General features: G+C 39.1%; 2 protein-coding genes across 5 annotated transcripts in view; one reads left to right on the forward strand and one right to left on the reverse strand.

Moving 5' to 3' along the window:
* Window positions 1–1,841: 1,841 nt before the first annotated feature.
* Window positions 1,842–8,149, forward strand: LOC104025208 (thiamine transporter 2). The gene is made up of 5 exons (XM_075716874.1): window positions 1,842–1,991; window positions 3,990–4,806; window positions 6,406–6,598; window positions 7,119–7,260; window positions 8,027–8,149. Exons 1-5 carry the CDS (start codon window positions 1,842–1,844, stop codon window positions 8,147–8,149), a joined length of 1,425 nt encoding a protein of 474 aa, XP_075572989.1.
* Window positions 8,150–13,035: 4,886 nt separating this feature from the next.
* The window catches only part of AGFG1 (ArfGAP with FG repeats 1), a 38,141-nt gene continuing 34,252 nt past the window's right edge, over window positions 13,036–16,924 (reverse strand). For 2 of the 4 annotated variants that reach the window (XM_075716277.1, XM_075716275.1), the window contains 3 exons: window positions 14,854–15,012; window positions 14,157–14,248; window positions 13,036–13,770 (listed from right to left, as the gene is read on the reverse strand). In XM_075716277.1, coding sequence (XP_075572392.1) covers window positions 13,711–13,770; window positions 14,157–14,248; window positions 14,854–15,012 — 311 coding nt within the window. In that variant the 3' untranslated portion in view covers window positions 13,036–13,710. The remainder of the gene's footprint in view (window positions 13,771–14,156; window positions 14,249–14,853; window positions 15,013–16,924) is intronic. The other 2 variants (XM_075716276.1, XM_075716274.1) reach the window with 1 other exon arrangement.

A 16,924-nucleotide genomic window follows, 5' to 3' on the forward strand; every position in this document is an offset into this window, starting at 1 on the left:
GATTGGTCCTTATATAGAAGTAATTCCTGGCCAACTATGGGATATTTGATGTCCTACCTCCCTGCACCCCCTGCAAAGCCAGGACAGTCAGCAGAGACCCTGTGAGCCCAGAGGCCACTGCACTGTGCACAGGGGAGGGTCAGTGTCAGCCCAAACTATAAAATGGGTGTTCCATCTTATCCATGAATCAGAGACCAGAGCTTTTAAAGGTATTTATTAACACAAAAATGCAATCAAGTGATTGCTTTCTTGCAATGTCAGTTTTTATTAATCATTAGCTACTCAGTTTGCTGACAAAACCTGTAAAGGAGAAAGCTTCCCCTGCAATCTTCACGGACAAGTTCTGCAAGCAAGAAGAGCTGTGATAAATTATTATTATTATTGTTATTTTTATTATTATTAAAATTCTATTAACATTTTATCAAGTTTAGAAAGAACTTTTAGGAAACAAAAAGACACAGAAATTTCTTACTACCTCCAATTCTAAAGGGTGGTTTCTGACTTCTACAAGACTGAAAGTCATCTTAGGAGGAAACTACACATGAAGCCACAGCAAATGCACCACAGCCACAGCTTTGACAGGTAATTTATTACCTTCGGAGTTATTTGGAATTATGCTGGCCACTCACTTGCTCAGTGCATTTGGAAGGGATGCAAGATTTATGCTGATGTCATTGATCAGTCCAGGGTTTAACAGATCTTTATTTTTAAAAGATAACAGATATCAAAGGATTTTAAAGCAGATATAAAGAGTTAAGGATAATACAGGCTATTTTTTATATATAGATACGGCAATTTGTAAGAGTAAGATGATAGTCAGAGGCAATCATTCGAAATGAAGTTTCAAGGTTAGGGTTGGTTTTTGTAACTTTCCTCTGAGGTCACAGAAATACTGCCTTAATAATATACTATTCATGCTAAATTTTAATAAACATAATCTCACAGTGCAAGTAGAAACACTTTTCATAAAGTGCCTGCTATAAAATGGAATTCAACAATTTAAAAGAAATGGCTTGTAACAGCTTGATTAAACATTAGTCAGTGCTTAGCTTTCGTTCTTCTATGGTTTCAGAACATTCTTATTTCACTTGTTTTCCAGGAACAGTGGAATTGACTTTCTAAAGCAAAACAGCTAAAATAAGCTTTAAAACCCCAAATCTCTTTAGACTTCTTTTTGCTGCCAACTACAGCGAAGAAACAAGTCCCATTCTTTTCCTTTTGATCACTTTCAAAAGTGAAGTCAAGATTCCTCTTTTCTAAATCTGAGCAGGTACCATGAGCAGATAGTTTCTGCATCATTATTTACCCACTCAGATGACTGGAGTGCAAGAAATATGATGAGTATTAAAGTATCTTGAAGAAACCAATCTCACAATGGGTTGTGAGCTGGCTGGTGGCTTTTATTGTCTGCAAAAAGCCTTGCACTTCTATTGTTCCACCTGGTTCTCAGGCTGCAAATCAACAGAAAAAAGCCTCCTTAAGCACGCTGAGAATGAGCTTTAATCTCACAGTTTGCCCGCTCATTTAATCGGAAATGAGACTATAGTGGAATTATTCTTCCATTACGATACATCCAATCAGTTCTAAGTACATCATTAAGAACAACCTTTGACAGCCAATACAGAGACTGGAATTTACCACCACCAATGCCCCTTGATCCAAGTTGTTAATTTACAAGCTGCACCTATGATCACTGGCAGGTTCAGTGGAAGAAACATTAGCTGAAGTAGGGTTAGTTAAAAAGTAAATTTACAAACAAATTTCTTACCAACTGTGAAGAGCATCTTTATAAATTCCTGGAGTGCTCATTTCTTCACTACCTTTTTTTTTTTAGGTAGACTATGGATTGCTGGAAGGAAGCCATAGGCCGCAGCTGGATTTATCCCACGCTGATCATCTGTGCAAATGGGTTTTTCTCCACAATGAGGCCATCAGAAGCTTTTCTCACTCCTTATCTAACCGGACCAGACAAAAACCTAACGATTGAAGAAGTATGTAACTATTCTTTTAAGTAATAACTAAAATGCTTAATGCTTTAAGTCTTACAGCAATAACTGAAGGGGAGATAAGGTGTTCAATAATACAGGTATATTTTATCTAGAGACTCATATTTAGGATACTTCTGGAAAAGAGTAATGGCTCACCTCTTTTGCAGAAGATCAAAACTTTAAAGTCCCTACATTATTAGCACTTTGAAACCACTTTGGTGGTTGTTTAAGAAACAGGTACTTTCACTAAAATCAGGTCAGCTAGTTCCTCTCCCTACCTAGAACCCCAGAGGAGGAGCAACACTAAGGTTTATTTATACTTATTGTGGAATTGATTACACTGACAGTGATGTAGTGATTACAAATCATAAGAAAACCAAGCAGACTTCCCCTTATGAGCTGATAGATTATTATGTACATTACAAAATTGTTTTATGTATTCATTACCTTCTGGAGGTCAGATTCATATACAAAACCAATTTTTTTTGACAAAAGCATGCACTGCAAGCTTCCTTGCTTTGCTCTTCTGTTCAGCACTGGCTGCTTCAGGAGTACACTGCCCAACAAAAGGGGACATAGTTAACAAGTGGCTGAGTCATGGAGCTGATGGTATAATTAGAAAACACAAGCTTGGTACACCCACCTACAGCTAATATGAAGAACAGTCATGTGTGATGTGCAATAGCAAATGTTAAGGCAGAATCTGCTAGCTTTCTTCTGAAAAAAGGTATTTGTGCTTTGGGTTGTTGGGGGTCCTGTCCCACCCCCCACCCCCCCACCCCCCCCTTTTTTTTTAACCACAAAGAGAAATTTTCTCTCTTACATGAAATACACAAATAGCATGATAGGATGCCTTAATTCTGATTTCAGCTAGAATCCTTAACTCAAAAATAAGTGTAGTATAGATACTATCTCTTTCAGCCAAACTCACCCCTGGTGAGCTAATTCCACAAGTTTCAGTCAAACGCTTAAAAATTCTAAAAGTTCAGAGAAATAAAACTAGTCACCCAGAAGGATATAGTGAACCTGCCGCTCACAATGCAACTCACTCCAGTACCAGTTCAGAAGTAAAAATGTAACCAGCTACTATTTTTCCTCCAGCACTTGAAACAGTTCCTTTCTAGTCTAATAGCTTAAGCAGAGAAGTAGTGATCATGAACGGATACCCCAGCAGGGCCAGCAGTTACTAGATAAGATCTCCTCAAAACAGGCAACTTGCACACCACAAAGTGAACTTTTTCTATGACTGTCTAAAAGGGGATACCCCTGCTGTAGCTGTAGTCAAGCCGCCTGGGCAAGCACCGAGCTTTAGTGGTGACAGTAAACAGCACCTTCCAACCTGAATGCAGATCAGTTTTAGAAAAAGAGAAAGAATTTCCTTTCAGAGCACCTATGCATTGAACACCAACTGAAACTCACCAAAATACTGTTCCATCAAAGGCTTGCTTACTTCTTACACATTAAATTTGAAGAAAACATAGAAGGTGAAGATAGCATAGTAACAGCTACATACTCACTATGTGCAGTTCCAGTTACCCACATCATAAGAGGCACATATATTTTTTTTCTAATTCTAACAAAAGAGAGAGGTGACCAAAGGTATACACTGACTCACGTAAAAGTTAAAATTAAATAGGCATTCATTTTCAGCTACTGTGGAGAATAGGATTTGTTGCTAGACAGACTTTCCTCTGACACAAATGCTGTTATAACTACTTTGAACAGCTGTACATCAAAATCTGTCTTCTCCATAGGCCTTTACTAGAACTATTTTTTAAGCCAATCTACCTGTATATATAGTGGAACCTAGCATCACACTTTGCCTCTTAAGGAATAGATTTACAATTTTGTAATTTAAGGCAGTTTAAGTCTGTACAATCCATGCAATTCAATGTTTCCTGTCACTGCAAAAACATTCTTTCAATACCAACATCAAAAAGCTTCAAAACCAACCTTTTAAATGTATTTTTTTAAAAAATATTTCCTCCTCTTCTTTTCAAGGTTACCAGCCAGATTTTCCCGGTTTGGACATACTCCTACCTCGCACTCCTTTTCCCAGTCTTCCTGATTACAGACTATGTGCGCTACAAGCCCGTCCTCCTCCTCCAGGGCATCAGCTTCATCATCACATGGCTCTTGCTCCTCTTCGCACATGGAGTGGTGGCCATGCAGGTGGTGGAATTCTTCTACGGGATGGTGACAGCCACCGAGGTTGCCTATTACGCCTACATCTACAGTGTCGTCAGCACCGATCACTATCAGAGAGTGACGAGCTATTGCAGAAGTATCACTCTCGTTGCAGCCACTGTTGCCGCCGTGCTGGGACAGTTGCTGGTTTCCTTAGCAGATGTATCCTACTTTCACCTTCACGCCATTACTTTGGCTTCCGTGTCCCTGGCATTCGTGTGTTCGTTTTTCCTCCCAATGCCTCAAAAGAGTATGTTCTTCCACAGGAAAGATGCCTCAGAAACCCTCCCAGGACCGGATAAAGTTGCGGCCACAGTCAGCTCCGACAGGCCACCAAGCTGCCAAGAGGACAAGGGCTCCGTATCTGCTGACAGGGGACCAACACCTGAGCAGCAGGCTGATGATGCCAAGCCCCAGCATCATGCGCTCAGCGTACTGGTGCAGCTGAGCAAGGACCTGAGGGATTGCTACAGCTCTAGGAAACTTCTCTACTGGTCCCTGTGGTGGGCTCTGGCTACGGCAGGCTTTAACCAGGTTCTGAATTATATCCAAGTGCTGTGGGACTTCAGAGCCCCCTCTCACAGCTCTGCAGTGTACAATGGAGCTGTTGAAGCAATAGCAACTTTTTTAGGTAAGATCAATTAACAACTACTTCCAACCCACCCTATGCTGATGGCATTCTTCAGCCACATCTTTGATGCCTTTCTGTTTATTTCCTATGAGGGCCAAGGTCAACAGCAACAGCCTCCAATATATAACACCCAAACAAATAGTGTGCAAAGCGTATTTTTACTGTACAACTTTATCAGTAGGGTCTTCAAAAATAATCTTAAAAAAATATATAGATATAAGCTTTTGCTTCTTAGAGGAGCCTCATTCCACCAAAGTGTTTTAAGCATTTAAGTTTACAGCTCTGTTTAGACCATGATTTTAATGCCAAGTAAGCAATTCAAAAACCCTGTGCAATGACACCTTGCCTATTCCTCCCTCAAATACACCTTAAGCTTGGTAGTTTAAAAATTAAAAAAAAAAAAAAAAAAAAAAAGCATATTAACAGATACACTGCTCTAGATGGTCTGTTTAGACAGTGGATTAAAGATCATTTCAGGATGAGTGCTCCTGAACAAATACTCTGACTGCATCTGTATCCTGATCAATGAGATTGCCTCTGGATGTGACATACAAGGAGAGGCTGAGGACATTGTAATTGTTTAGCCTTGATAAAACAAGGGATCTTATTAATGTGCATAAATACTTGAAGGGGAGGAGCAAACAGGATGGAGCCAGACTCTTCCCAGTGGTGCCCAGTGACAGGACAAGAGGCAAGGGGCACAAATTTAAACAAAATTCCACTTAAACATACAAGAACATTTTTATTGTAAAGGTGATTTAACACTGGAACAGTTTGGCCAGAGGTGTGGACTCTCCATCCCTGGAGATGTTCAAAATCTGGACACCATCCTAAGCAGCTTTCTCTAGTTGACCCTGCTTTTAGCAGGGCTAGGTGATCTCCAGCAGTCTCTCCCAACCTCAGCCACTCTGATTCTTATTATGCTTACTTGGTCCATCCAAATGGCATTCCTCTTTGGCCACAGAACAGAAGGCATACAGGTAAAGTGCAACTTCTTCATTTAAATAGCTGTGCAGTACCAATGGAGACTCATTTTTAAGCTCACTTTTGCACAGCCGTGTCTCCTCCATCATATCAGGAGTTTTATCTCACATTTCTACAGGGAACATGTGAAGTATTGACAAATGCAGTTCATAAGATTTTTTTTACCAGAAACTGAAAAAATGCTTGCATAAAAAAACCCAAAGCATGAAGGAGCGCAACAGATTTTCATTTCATAATGATCTTTACATGAAGCAATTAAACTCCATTATGCATATTTTGGCAGAAAATTCTTGTTGGGATTGTTCTCCTTTTTGCTCACACTTAAAAAGTGGAGTAACAACAATAGACTGTACACTGCTGCCTCCAGCCTTAGGCATGACGCATTTTCTAGGAGTACTTCAGTCTGTAAAGGCTCTGTAAACAAGGAAAAAAAACCCAAACAAACAGAAGACTCCCACATCACTAATGGAAAATATAAGCCACACCATTATCAAAGCCCATTGTGGCTGTAACAGTGTCAAGAGCTCCTGGCATGATCCATTTACACAGTTATGCAATGGCTCTGGAATGATGATAATGTTTTAGAGTTTTAATTATTATTTTTACATTTTTTAGGTTCAGCAACATCCATGGCAGTTGGGTATGTCAAAGTAAACTGGGATCTTTCTGGAGAACTGGCTTTGGGAATTTTCTCTGCAATGGATGCTGGTTCTCTGTTTCTCATGCACTTTACTGACAACATCTGGGCATGTTATGCTGGTTACCTTGTGTTTAAAGCATGCTATATGCTTCTTATAACAATAGCAACGTAAGTATAATACACAACTGTTCTAATTAAATTGATTTAAATCAGTAAGTGTCACATTTTTAGATTTATCAAAGTTTTACTGAAAGTGTCCCTAGAAATAAGATTTTAAGTAGGTCATGACAGCAGCACATATTTCTCACTGATATAAAACTATGCTTAAAATTATATGACCCAAACATTACAACAGGTTACTCCAAGTCAGAAACTACCTTATTCTGCATTTATAGCTGTTCAATGATCTATGTACAAGTACTCTTTAAATGATCAAATGAACATAACACAGGTCTTTATTTAGCAAAAATACCCACTAAAATAAGTAAAATGTACAAAAGTGCCAAAGCCAGAAAAACAAGGGACTTCTGCCAAAATGAAGATGTTAAAGCTTAATAGCCAAGATCGAAGAGGCTTTATCCTATGAAGAATCCAATGTGCACTTTAAATTGTTCCCAAACTTCCTCCCATAAGTGAATTGCAAGTCCACATTCTCCATAGTTTAGTTAACCTGTAGATTCATTTTCAGGTTTCAAATTGCTGTCAATCTAAGCATGGAGCGTTATGCTTTGATGTTTGGCTTCAACAACTTTGTTGCACTGGTGATTCAGACAATTTTAACTGTTGTTGTAGTAGATTCAAAAGGTCTGGGACTGGATATCAGCACCCAGGTAAGCTACACTACTCAGTTCCCCTACTCTCCTCCAAAAGAGGGTTCTACTCCAAGATTAGCCTTTGGAAAGATACTAGGTAATGGGCTAGCTTAGGACAGTTATGTGAAAAACAGGTTTGTTTAAAGTGAACTGGCAGTAGCTACTACAACCTACTTGTCTTCTAGTCCTGCTAATTTCGCATTTCTGCAATAATTTTAATATCTTCATGGAGCAGAAGGGAAAGACTACCACCTATTACTCACGGATTTTTTTATTTAAAGGCTTGCTATTCACAAGTTTATTGTTAAAATACCCTAAACAGAAGCAGGAAGCAAGCTGAAAGGCAATCTATGGGTCTATTACTAGAGTAATTCTGAGTTACATAGTTTCATTGGATGCATTTTTAAGTTACTGTAATGCTGAAAATACGATTCCCCATGGAGTGTCTAAAGTTTAAATTTACATACTGAATGAGGTCCAAGTCTCTTGCTTTCATCTTTTCAGAGAAGAACCAGAAAGTGCAGGGCAGCTGTCCTCCTGCCTTATTGAGGTGGGGAAAGGAAGCACTTAACAGAGTGTTCTCTCCCCCTCCTTTTAGGACTGCAGACTTCCTACAGTATGAAGTCAAGCAGCCAAAATTCTTGAATCCTTTCAAGATGGGATCAGCTTGGGGCATGGGTGATAGGGAAGGGAAGGCAGCAGTGGAGGGACACCCCTTATTGCCTAACAGCAAAAGCAGTTTTTGACTCTCCCTCCCTCCTTCTTCCCCACCTCCATTTTCCAGTTTCTCATTTATGGCAGCTACTTTACATTCATAGCTGGAATTTTCCTGATCAGAAGCATGTACACCATTATCTCCATCAAATGCAGAAATACCAGTGTGGCTGGTGAAAGCATTGGTCAGTAACAAAGGAGACAAAAAGAACGGCTGCAAGCAAGTGCAGAAGGCTGCATTATCTGGACAATGAATTAGGAGGAACATAATGGTCAATCAAGTCAAACTGGCCAATGGTGAAACAGGCTGTTTATAAGCCTACAGCATAAAGAGCTTTGTCATCAGGATGATGCATTTTGCCTATTTCTTTACCAGTAGTTCTAATACCAAACAATCCTCAAACAATCTTTTATTTCAAATCAACTTTGGTATCTGACAACAAAACTTCTATTAATGCTCAATATGCACAAGCAACTGCATACGGATGCCTGAACCTCACAACAGAAGAGCTTATAGAACACAACCTTTGGACTTCCACTTCTACTGAGTATTTCAATGAAAGGCAATTTAGTCATAGGCCATAAGACCTTCAAACATTCCTAGGTGTGCTGGTTTTGGCTGGGATAGAGTTAATTTTCTTCCTAGTAGCTAGTATGGGGCTATGGTTTGGATTTGTTCTGAAAACAGCGTTGATAATACGGGGATGTTTTAGTTCCTGCTGAGCAGTGCTTACACAGGGTCAAGGCCTTTTCTGCTTCTCACCCCACCAGTGAGTGGGCTGGGGGTGCACAAGAAGGTGGGAGGGGACACAGCTGGGACAGCTGACCCCAGTTGACCAGAGGGATATTCCATACCATATGACATCATGCTCAGCATATAAAGCTTGGGGATGAAGGAAGGAAGGAAGGAAGGAAGGAGGGGACATTTGGAGCGATGGTGTTTGTCTTCCCAAGTAACCGCTACGCATGATGGAGCCCTGCTTTCCTGGAGATGGCTGAACACCCGCCTACCAGTGGGAAGCAGCAAATTAATTCCTTGTTTTGCTTCCTTCGCTTGCATGCATGGCTTTTGCTTTACCTATTAAACTGTCTTTTAAAATGAGTTTTCTCGCTTTTACCCTTCCGATTCTCTCCCCCATCCCACCAGGGGGGAGTGAGCGAGCAGCTGTGTGGTGCTTGGTTGCCAACTGGGGTTAAACCACAACACCAGCAAATCTAAGGAAACAGCTGCCCCATAGCAGCACGATGATCTGTTGGAAAGCGTCCCACAGAAACCTTTTGAAAACTTAAGACTTCTTCAACTGGAAGTTGTGACATGCATTTTTAAAGCAAGTTAACAAACAGCAAGAAACCCTTTTTTTCCAGAAGACACTATGTTCAAAGGTGGATTACTACAGTGCTATATAGCATAGCAATACTGTCACTTTAGTTTACGAATGGCCAAATGCAGTCATTTTGGATTCCACACAGACAATGCACTCCTCGGAAACCTGAAGTTACAGGACTATAAGGAAAATATGGCATTATATACAGATAAACTGCTACTGATGCAGCGACAGCTGTACTGTGAATTTGTTGAAGATGTACAAATACAACACAATAACCTTCCTTTTGAGTGTCTGTCTTGATAAGCATATACATTAATTATGTCTGACAACTGCCATGACCCCCACACACTTATCTTTGGAAGCAAAAAACCTCCTAAACCAACTTATTTTTAAGCCATAGGGAGACACTTCAATTTCTATACGAGGCAGTCTTACTTAAATAACACCACTTAAAGTTTAGATATAACTAAAGCAAATTAGGGAATGTTCTTTCAACTGTGTTCAATAATGTCCACTTTGGAATCAACTTTATCAGACAGCAGCAAATTCCATTGTCTTTCTTTACCACAACTTACAGATTTGCCGAGTCAGAAGTAACTAATGTTTCCCCCAATTCAGCTCTCAAGAAAGTAAAAATCATTAATTCCTTTAAAAACATACTTTTAAAAGCTGCTTAAGCTTGCCTTTATGCCCCAGGGTAGCTTTCCCTTCAAGAAAGCAGAATACTTACATAGTTTTCTTTCAGGAGTTCCAACTAAATTTGGTCCTTTCCAAATGAATTTCTTACCTCAGCATTTGTTTGAACACTGTGCTTGGGAGTTTGCAGCCATTAAATAACTTCGAACTGCAGAAACTGGGCATCACATCTGCCTTGTGGAATTCAGGATGTACCTCTTAGAGCATCTTCATACACACACAACAGCTGACATATTAGGAATAAAAGTATTAATCTAGAAGGTCTCCAAATTAATTTCTGTGCAAGAGGGCTAAAGTTTTCAAGTAAAGTGCTTTAATGCTAAAGCAGAAGAGGATACTGAAAAGCTAGTGGAAGTATAGCTTTTTGGGAACTATGCTAGCTGCATGAGTAATTGCATGAACAAACTGCAGGATTTCTAAGAACATTTATAATAATGGGTGAATAATTCATTTTGTAAATATAGCTATTTTAGAAATCTAATCAACAAAACAACTATGGCATCAGTTTCTGCTCAATATAAAGACGACTCAAAACAGTACAAGATCTTCAGCCACTTGTCTGTAGTTTGACAAACTTAAAATTAGCAAACATACATTGAACAGATGTGGTTGTGTATAGTAAGAGTTGCCAACCTTTTATCTGCATACAAGCTAGTTATGAAAAGTAAGGTATTCCACTATTTCTGGAGCATAATCTAAAACTAGATGTGTTGCATACTTAAATTAATTTCAGTATCTCTTAGCAGTAATCAGCTTCTTTTGGATCAGAACAACAATTTCAACAGATGCTGATATCATTAGCCCTTGCACAAAGCTTAATTTACATCAGTTTAGGTGAAGGGAGCACAGGATTGTTCCTCTTCTGCAAGATTGTTCCTCATCTCATTGATGAAACATTTGGTCCAGTTCCCTGCAGTAAGCATATTTAAGCATTCCACAAGTCCTTCTGAACCCTTGCAGTTCCCCACTCTCTACTGCATTTATGTGTTACTATCCCAAAACAGGTAAGGTCAACAACAGGGGAGACCTACAGCTATTTATCAATATCAGTACAGGCTGGGGGATGAAGGGATTGAGAGCAGCCCTGCGGAGAAGGACTTGGGGGTACTAGCAGATGAAAAGCTGGACATGAGCCAACAATGTGCGCTTGCAGCCCAGAAAGCCAACCATATCCTGGGCTGCATCAAAAGAAGCGTGGCCAGCAGGTCGAGGGAGGGGATTCTGCCCCTCTGCTCTGCTCTGGTGAGACCTCACGTGGAGCACTGCGTCCAGCTCTGGGGCCCTCAGCACAAGAGGACATGGACCTGCTGGAGCGGGTCCAGAGGAGGGCCGCAAAAATGATCCGAGGGCTGGAGCACCTCTCCTAAGAGGCCAGGCTGAGAGAGTTGGGGTTGTTCAGCCTGGAGAAGAGAAGGCTGCGGGGAGACCTTATTGCGGCCTTTCGCGACTTAAAGGGGGCCTACAGGAAGGATGAGGGCAATCTTTTTACCAAGGCCTGTTGTGACAAGACAAGGAGTAATGGTTTTAAACTAAAGAGGGTAGATTAGACTGGATACAGGGAAGAAATTTTTTACACTGAGGGTGGTGAAGCACTGGAACGGGTTGCCCAGAGAGGTAGTGGAGGCCCCATCCCTGGAAACATTCCAGGTCAGGCTGGATGGGGCTCTGAGCAACCTGATCCGGTTAAAGCTGTCCCTGCTCATGGCAGAGGGTTGGGCTAGATGACCTCTAAGGGTCCCTTCCAACCCAAAGCATTCTATGATTCTATTTATACTATGCTAAAAAACTGGTGAGAGCAAGGGCATCACTAACATCCTGGAAACCCTCAATTGCTAGGGATTTGTTTAGTCAATTTCCCAGAGAATCTTGGGAATTAAACCATACACCACAGTCCATCCAGCAATCCTCATCAGAAGGAAAAGACAGACTTCAAGTCTGTTTTAACTTTAAATATGCCAACAGGACAAAACCAGACATTTAAGTGAGGAATGCCACTATAAGCAGCATGTTGTACAAGCTGCCCATCCCCTGCTTTGGGCTCTCCAAAGCTTCAAAAAAGGTAAGATACAGAAATTACTACCACCCCATAGACAGGCAATGGAAGTCAAAAGCACTGGCATAAAAGTGTTTTTACAAGCACTGGTCAAGTCTTGCAGCTCCCCTAGAAATAAGCAGATCTAACATTCAGGCAGTCAATTACAAGTAAAATATCTTAACTTCAAGAATTTTCATATTTGTCTCAAATGGCTTACACATCCTTTTCTCAAAGATCATCTGATATAATCTGATCTTATTTATTCCTATTATCTTGAAAGCTGTTAAGAGTTTTATTCTACAGCTGGTCAGAAACCTTTTTTTAAGCTTGCAGTTCACGTATTCATGACATATTTACATTATTTCCTTAGTTCCAGTATTACACTTGAACTTAAGCCAAGTTGCATCGCCAACTACTTTGAAGCAGACTTACAGTCTTCTTGAACCTTCTTACTACTACAGGCTAGACAAGCCAGACATTGTCCCCCTCTACAAACTATATTCTGAGAGGAAGCATTCCAGTAAATAAAAAAATAATTGATGAATTGAATATTTCACAGGAGGTCTTACTAATATACATCAATTTTTTAATAAAAAGAGTGCTATTACATCTGTGGTACCTTGGCCTACTAATACACATATTGTTCTGATCACAACTAAGTCTTGTTCAAAGACTGTTATTAGCTACCCGTAATTGCATGTCTTTTGCAGCTACCATTTCTCAAGAAACTACCCTCCTCAGTGCTTCCAGTGTCCTTCATTACACAGCTATTCTGTCAAAATAATCCAAGTTCACTTCACATTTTCCTGTTTGATAGGTTGCTTCACTTGAGCTGGAACAGCAAGCTTAATCGCAAGGACACAAAGGAACATACCCAAGTGAGGCATATGAAAATTTTAAGCTTAACTCACCTTTAAGCATATTGCTTTTGATAACTCATCTGTGTATGAGACTCACAATATGGACATCTTAACACAATAAAATGTTACTGCACAGAAATCATGCTACACAATTGTTTTTTCTAATATTTATTTTTTTCACCTGCAAACCGTAGCAAAACATGATCAGCTTTATTATGCAGACAAGTATCCCTCTAACATTAGAGATTTAGGCATGTATAAATAGAAGAGCTCTTCAGAAAGGAAAACATTTTGAGAAATGAACAAACCTTCAATTTAACTTCATGACTTCCAATACCAATGGTTAAAATGATGTAGCTCATTCATTCCAAGAGATACAACAGCACCTTAAAGTGGCTGATCTATTTCCCAGTAACATTTTTCACATAACAATGTGTTAAAGTTACAAATACTGATATGCACAAATAGCTATCTTCTAAGAAAAATATGTACAGTACTGCAGCATAATGAATGTGGTATCTGCAATAACTTATTAGCCAATTTTAATATACATGATACCGCTACTTTTTACCTGCCAGTTCACAGGTTCAAGGATGTTACCACAGCCCTCTGTTTTGCACGTTATTACCTGGTGGCGGGGTTGATTTTCTGGGGTTTGTGTATTTTTTTTCTTTTTAATTTTTTTTAAAGGTACACAATGCAGGCTTTTATTTTTACTTCTTAAAGACTTCTTTTGTGTTTAAAGCTAATATCAGTGAAACAAGACAACAGTGCAAGAGGCGCAGAGATGTTATGTGACCACATAAGAGTTCTTTTGGGTAAAGTGTCTGTAAGGCTATAAGAAAGGATTGGTTGATGAGCTTCCTGTTGGAAATTGTCCTGTTGGTGCACCAGCCTGGGGGAAAACGAAAGAAAAAAAATAAGACAAATATTTAAGATTTTTTCCAATATTGTAAATCATAAATGCAGGATATATAAAAAAAGAAAACAACCTGTTAGGAAATATTTCTGGTTTATGTTGCAGTCTTTTTTTTTTTTTGGTGGTTCTCTGAAATTACACTACTCTAAGAGTATAGCATACAAGTACTTCTGTTTTGATTTGAGCAGCCTTACAAATGCCATGTCATGGTAACAATGAATTACATTTAGGAGATTCACATGCTGCCTTCCCTTATTTAAAGAGGGAAAAAAAAAATATTTGTGTGTCTCTAAATTAAGTGTTACAGATTATACCTCTTCAGACATACAGAAGCTATTAATATCATGCAACAACTCACTTACCATAAAAGGGTTACTAGATACTCCAACAGTTGCAACTTGTCCAAAAGGAGTTACTACAGGCTTTGCCTGTCCAAATGCAGCAAAACCTGCTCCTTGGAAACATAAGTGAAAAATATTAATACTAGTAACCAATCTTCAAAGAGTTCTTTGCTGCAGCTCCCACACAAAAATAAGTGGAAGCTTGGACTGCACAATCAGGAGGATTGATCCTACTGAAACACCCTCAGGAATGTAAGTATAAAAAAAAAATATGGCTAGGCTTTTTGTCCAGAACTAATCAACTTCCAATTTCTACATGTGCACTTTTTTCAATGTTATTTTATCATTTAAATTTAAGGAGAAAGTACTTTCCAATTTTCTCTTGCCTGTGTTCTATAAAGCTAGACAAAGTGTTATAATCAGCTGCAGACACTCCAAAAATGAAGACAAAACAATCCTTCTTGCATAAAAACCCTTTAAGCCTGGGAATACTTAAAATTTTAGTATCAGATATGGTAAAATTTCAGTTATGTCACTGTACACAGCCAAGTCAGAAAGCTCAACTACAGAGCCAAAACAGAGTGTGGGAACCCCTCATCAATATTATTATCAAGTTCATATAGAAAAAAAATACACACCCATTATTACTAACTTACAGACAGACCATTTTCTCCGCATTTCTGATTTAAACAAGATTATCTAAAACATATAGACCTACCGTTTGGCTGCTGAGCAAAAGCAGTCTGTTGAGGGAAAGCTGCCTGGGTTGGGAACGTGGGCTGCTGGAAGTTGCCACTAAAACTAGTAGGAAGACTATAGGAGGCAGGAGTTCCAAATCCTGCAGGCATGCTCATGGATGCAGTACCAAATGTTGCTGCTGGTAGGCAAAAAATAACATTCAATTATTTGTAAGAAATCACTTTTTTTCATGAGACAAGTTACTATAATGCCATGTTAAGAAGAGTCTCCTAATGCCTCAGTGACCATAGAAAAGTTAGGTTCAACTTCTACAGCCACTGAACTGATTTGTTAGCTTGGATCACCACCAACTAGGTGCGTAATTTACTTTTGCACTTCAAAAATGAATGGAATCATTTCAAATTTACTAGATCCAGCACATTCAGATATACTTCCTGAAAAGGAAATTATTTTGTACGTTCTCCATGTTATCATATACTTCCCCCAGAATTTTTCTTGCAAAAGTCTGTACACATCAGAAGCAAGCACTTTCAGGCAGCATAAGCCCCTCTGGTTTTCTCCTTCTGAGAAAAGCATGAAAGGAACTTCCTACTTCAAGCTGCATTACAGGAAGTTACAAGTCAAAAAAAAAGTCTAAGGGATACATGCATCCCCTCTCTCTTCATCCCATCCTTAATGTCACTTTAAAGGAAATTTTCACCATGCACATTATTTGCACACAAAGTTCCTATTGCAAACGCTCTTACTGTTGAGGTAAGGCTCAAAACAAAAAAACCCCAAACTTTTCATCTGATTCTCTGCTGGACATTTCAAGTAAAGAACACACAGCTCATATGCTATTCCACATGCCTTCAGCAAATAAACAGGAGCATATCAAGTGCAAAAATGTAGTAACAAAACCATTATTCAGTCTTTTGGGAGTTATTCTTGAAAGAAGCAGCGTATAGAAGTTTTTTTGGTACAAATACAGACACCAGGCATTTTGTTCTAGTTAAACATTAGACAGGACTTTTCTTTTGAAACGTTACAAGTTAGATTTTACACAAGCTCAACTGTTTAAAAAAAATAATATGATTAATGAGTATAGCTTACTATCAGCTGAAAAATTTACCCCAAAAGTATTCCAGGGCAAGACATACATACATAAACTGCTGACAAAGTACACACTAAACTAATGTACCAACATTGTTCTCAAGTTACAGACAGAGAAGATATTCAACAGAAAAACTTGCTAGAACAGCAAACAAAACCACAACAAAATGAGCAGTGACTTGGGACATCCCAAAAGGCATCAAGCTACTGTTGGTAGAAACTTCAAGAGTCACTCAACTTGTTAGCATTATGTTGTGACCATGGAGGATATCAATAATGGTTTTGTTTTAGTTGCTTAATAGGTTGCCTATGTATGCTCTTCTCTCCCTCTGCCCACACCCACTCCATTTTAAAACACAGAAACTCATCCAAAATTCTACGTGCAGAGAACCAGATAGCTATCAATAAGCTTTTACAAGCAAGAACAATTAGCCACAAGAAACTTGATACCAAATGTGGCCACCTACCAAAATGAGCCTGAGGAAATATGTGAGAGTGCATTGCTCCCGAGAGGCCTTATGGAAGCCACAAAGAGACCAGACAATGTCAAATCATTTATACACTCTTGAACAGTCATTTCTTAGTTTATATATATATATATAAAAAATATACACATGTATATGTACCAAACAATTTGTCCATAGCATGACCAGCAATAGATTAAGCTAAGAAAACCATTAGAAATAAATGCTACAAAACAGATCTCATGTGTAATAAATAGCAAAGTTCATGCAGAAAGCAAGCTTAGCATAAAAGGACAAGCTACAAGTTTACACCTTACACTGAAACGGGCAGAGTATTATCTTTACTTAGTCATTATCTCTGTTACCTAGTAAGTAACATCAGTATATCTGCCAAAGGGTTAGAACCTCTGCAAGCCAAGGATAGTAGTTTAGAAGGTGGAAGGATAGAGTTGCCATATTCAAATTATCTGAAGACACTACAAGTTCTTAACAATGATCCGAAATAGCACAATTAGGAATGAGATTAAAATAAGG

Source organism: Pelecanus crispus, chromosome 9 (assembly GCF_030463565.1).
Source record: "Pelecanus crispus isolate bPelCri1 chromosome 9, bPelCri1.pri, whole genome shotgun sequence".
Taxonomy (NCBI): Eukaryota; Metazoa; Chordata; class Aves; order Pelecaniformes; family Pelecanidae; genus Pelecanus; species Pelecanus crispus.

Excerpts from the sequence above, each read along its gene's own strand:
- LOC104025208 (XM_075716874.1), top strand. The coding sequence starts at position 1,842 with ATGGATTGCTGGAAGGAAGCCATAGGCCGCAGCTGGATTTATCCCACG. Across the intron at positions 1,992-3,989 it reads AAAACCTAACGATTGAAGAA|GTTACCAGCCAGATTTTCCC; the intron begins GTATGTAACTAT and ends CTTCTTTTCAAG. Across the intron at positions 7,261-8,026 it reads GACTGGATATCAGCACCCAG|TTTCTCATTTATGGCAGCTA; the intron begins GTAAGCTACACT and ends TCCATTTTCCAG.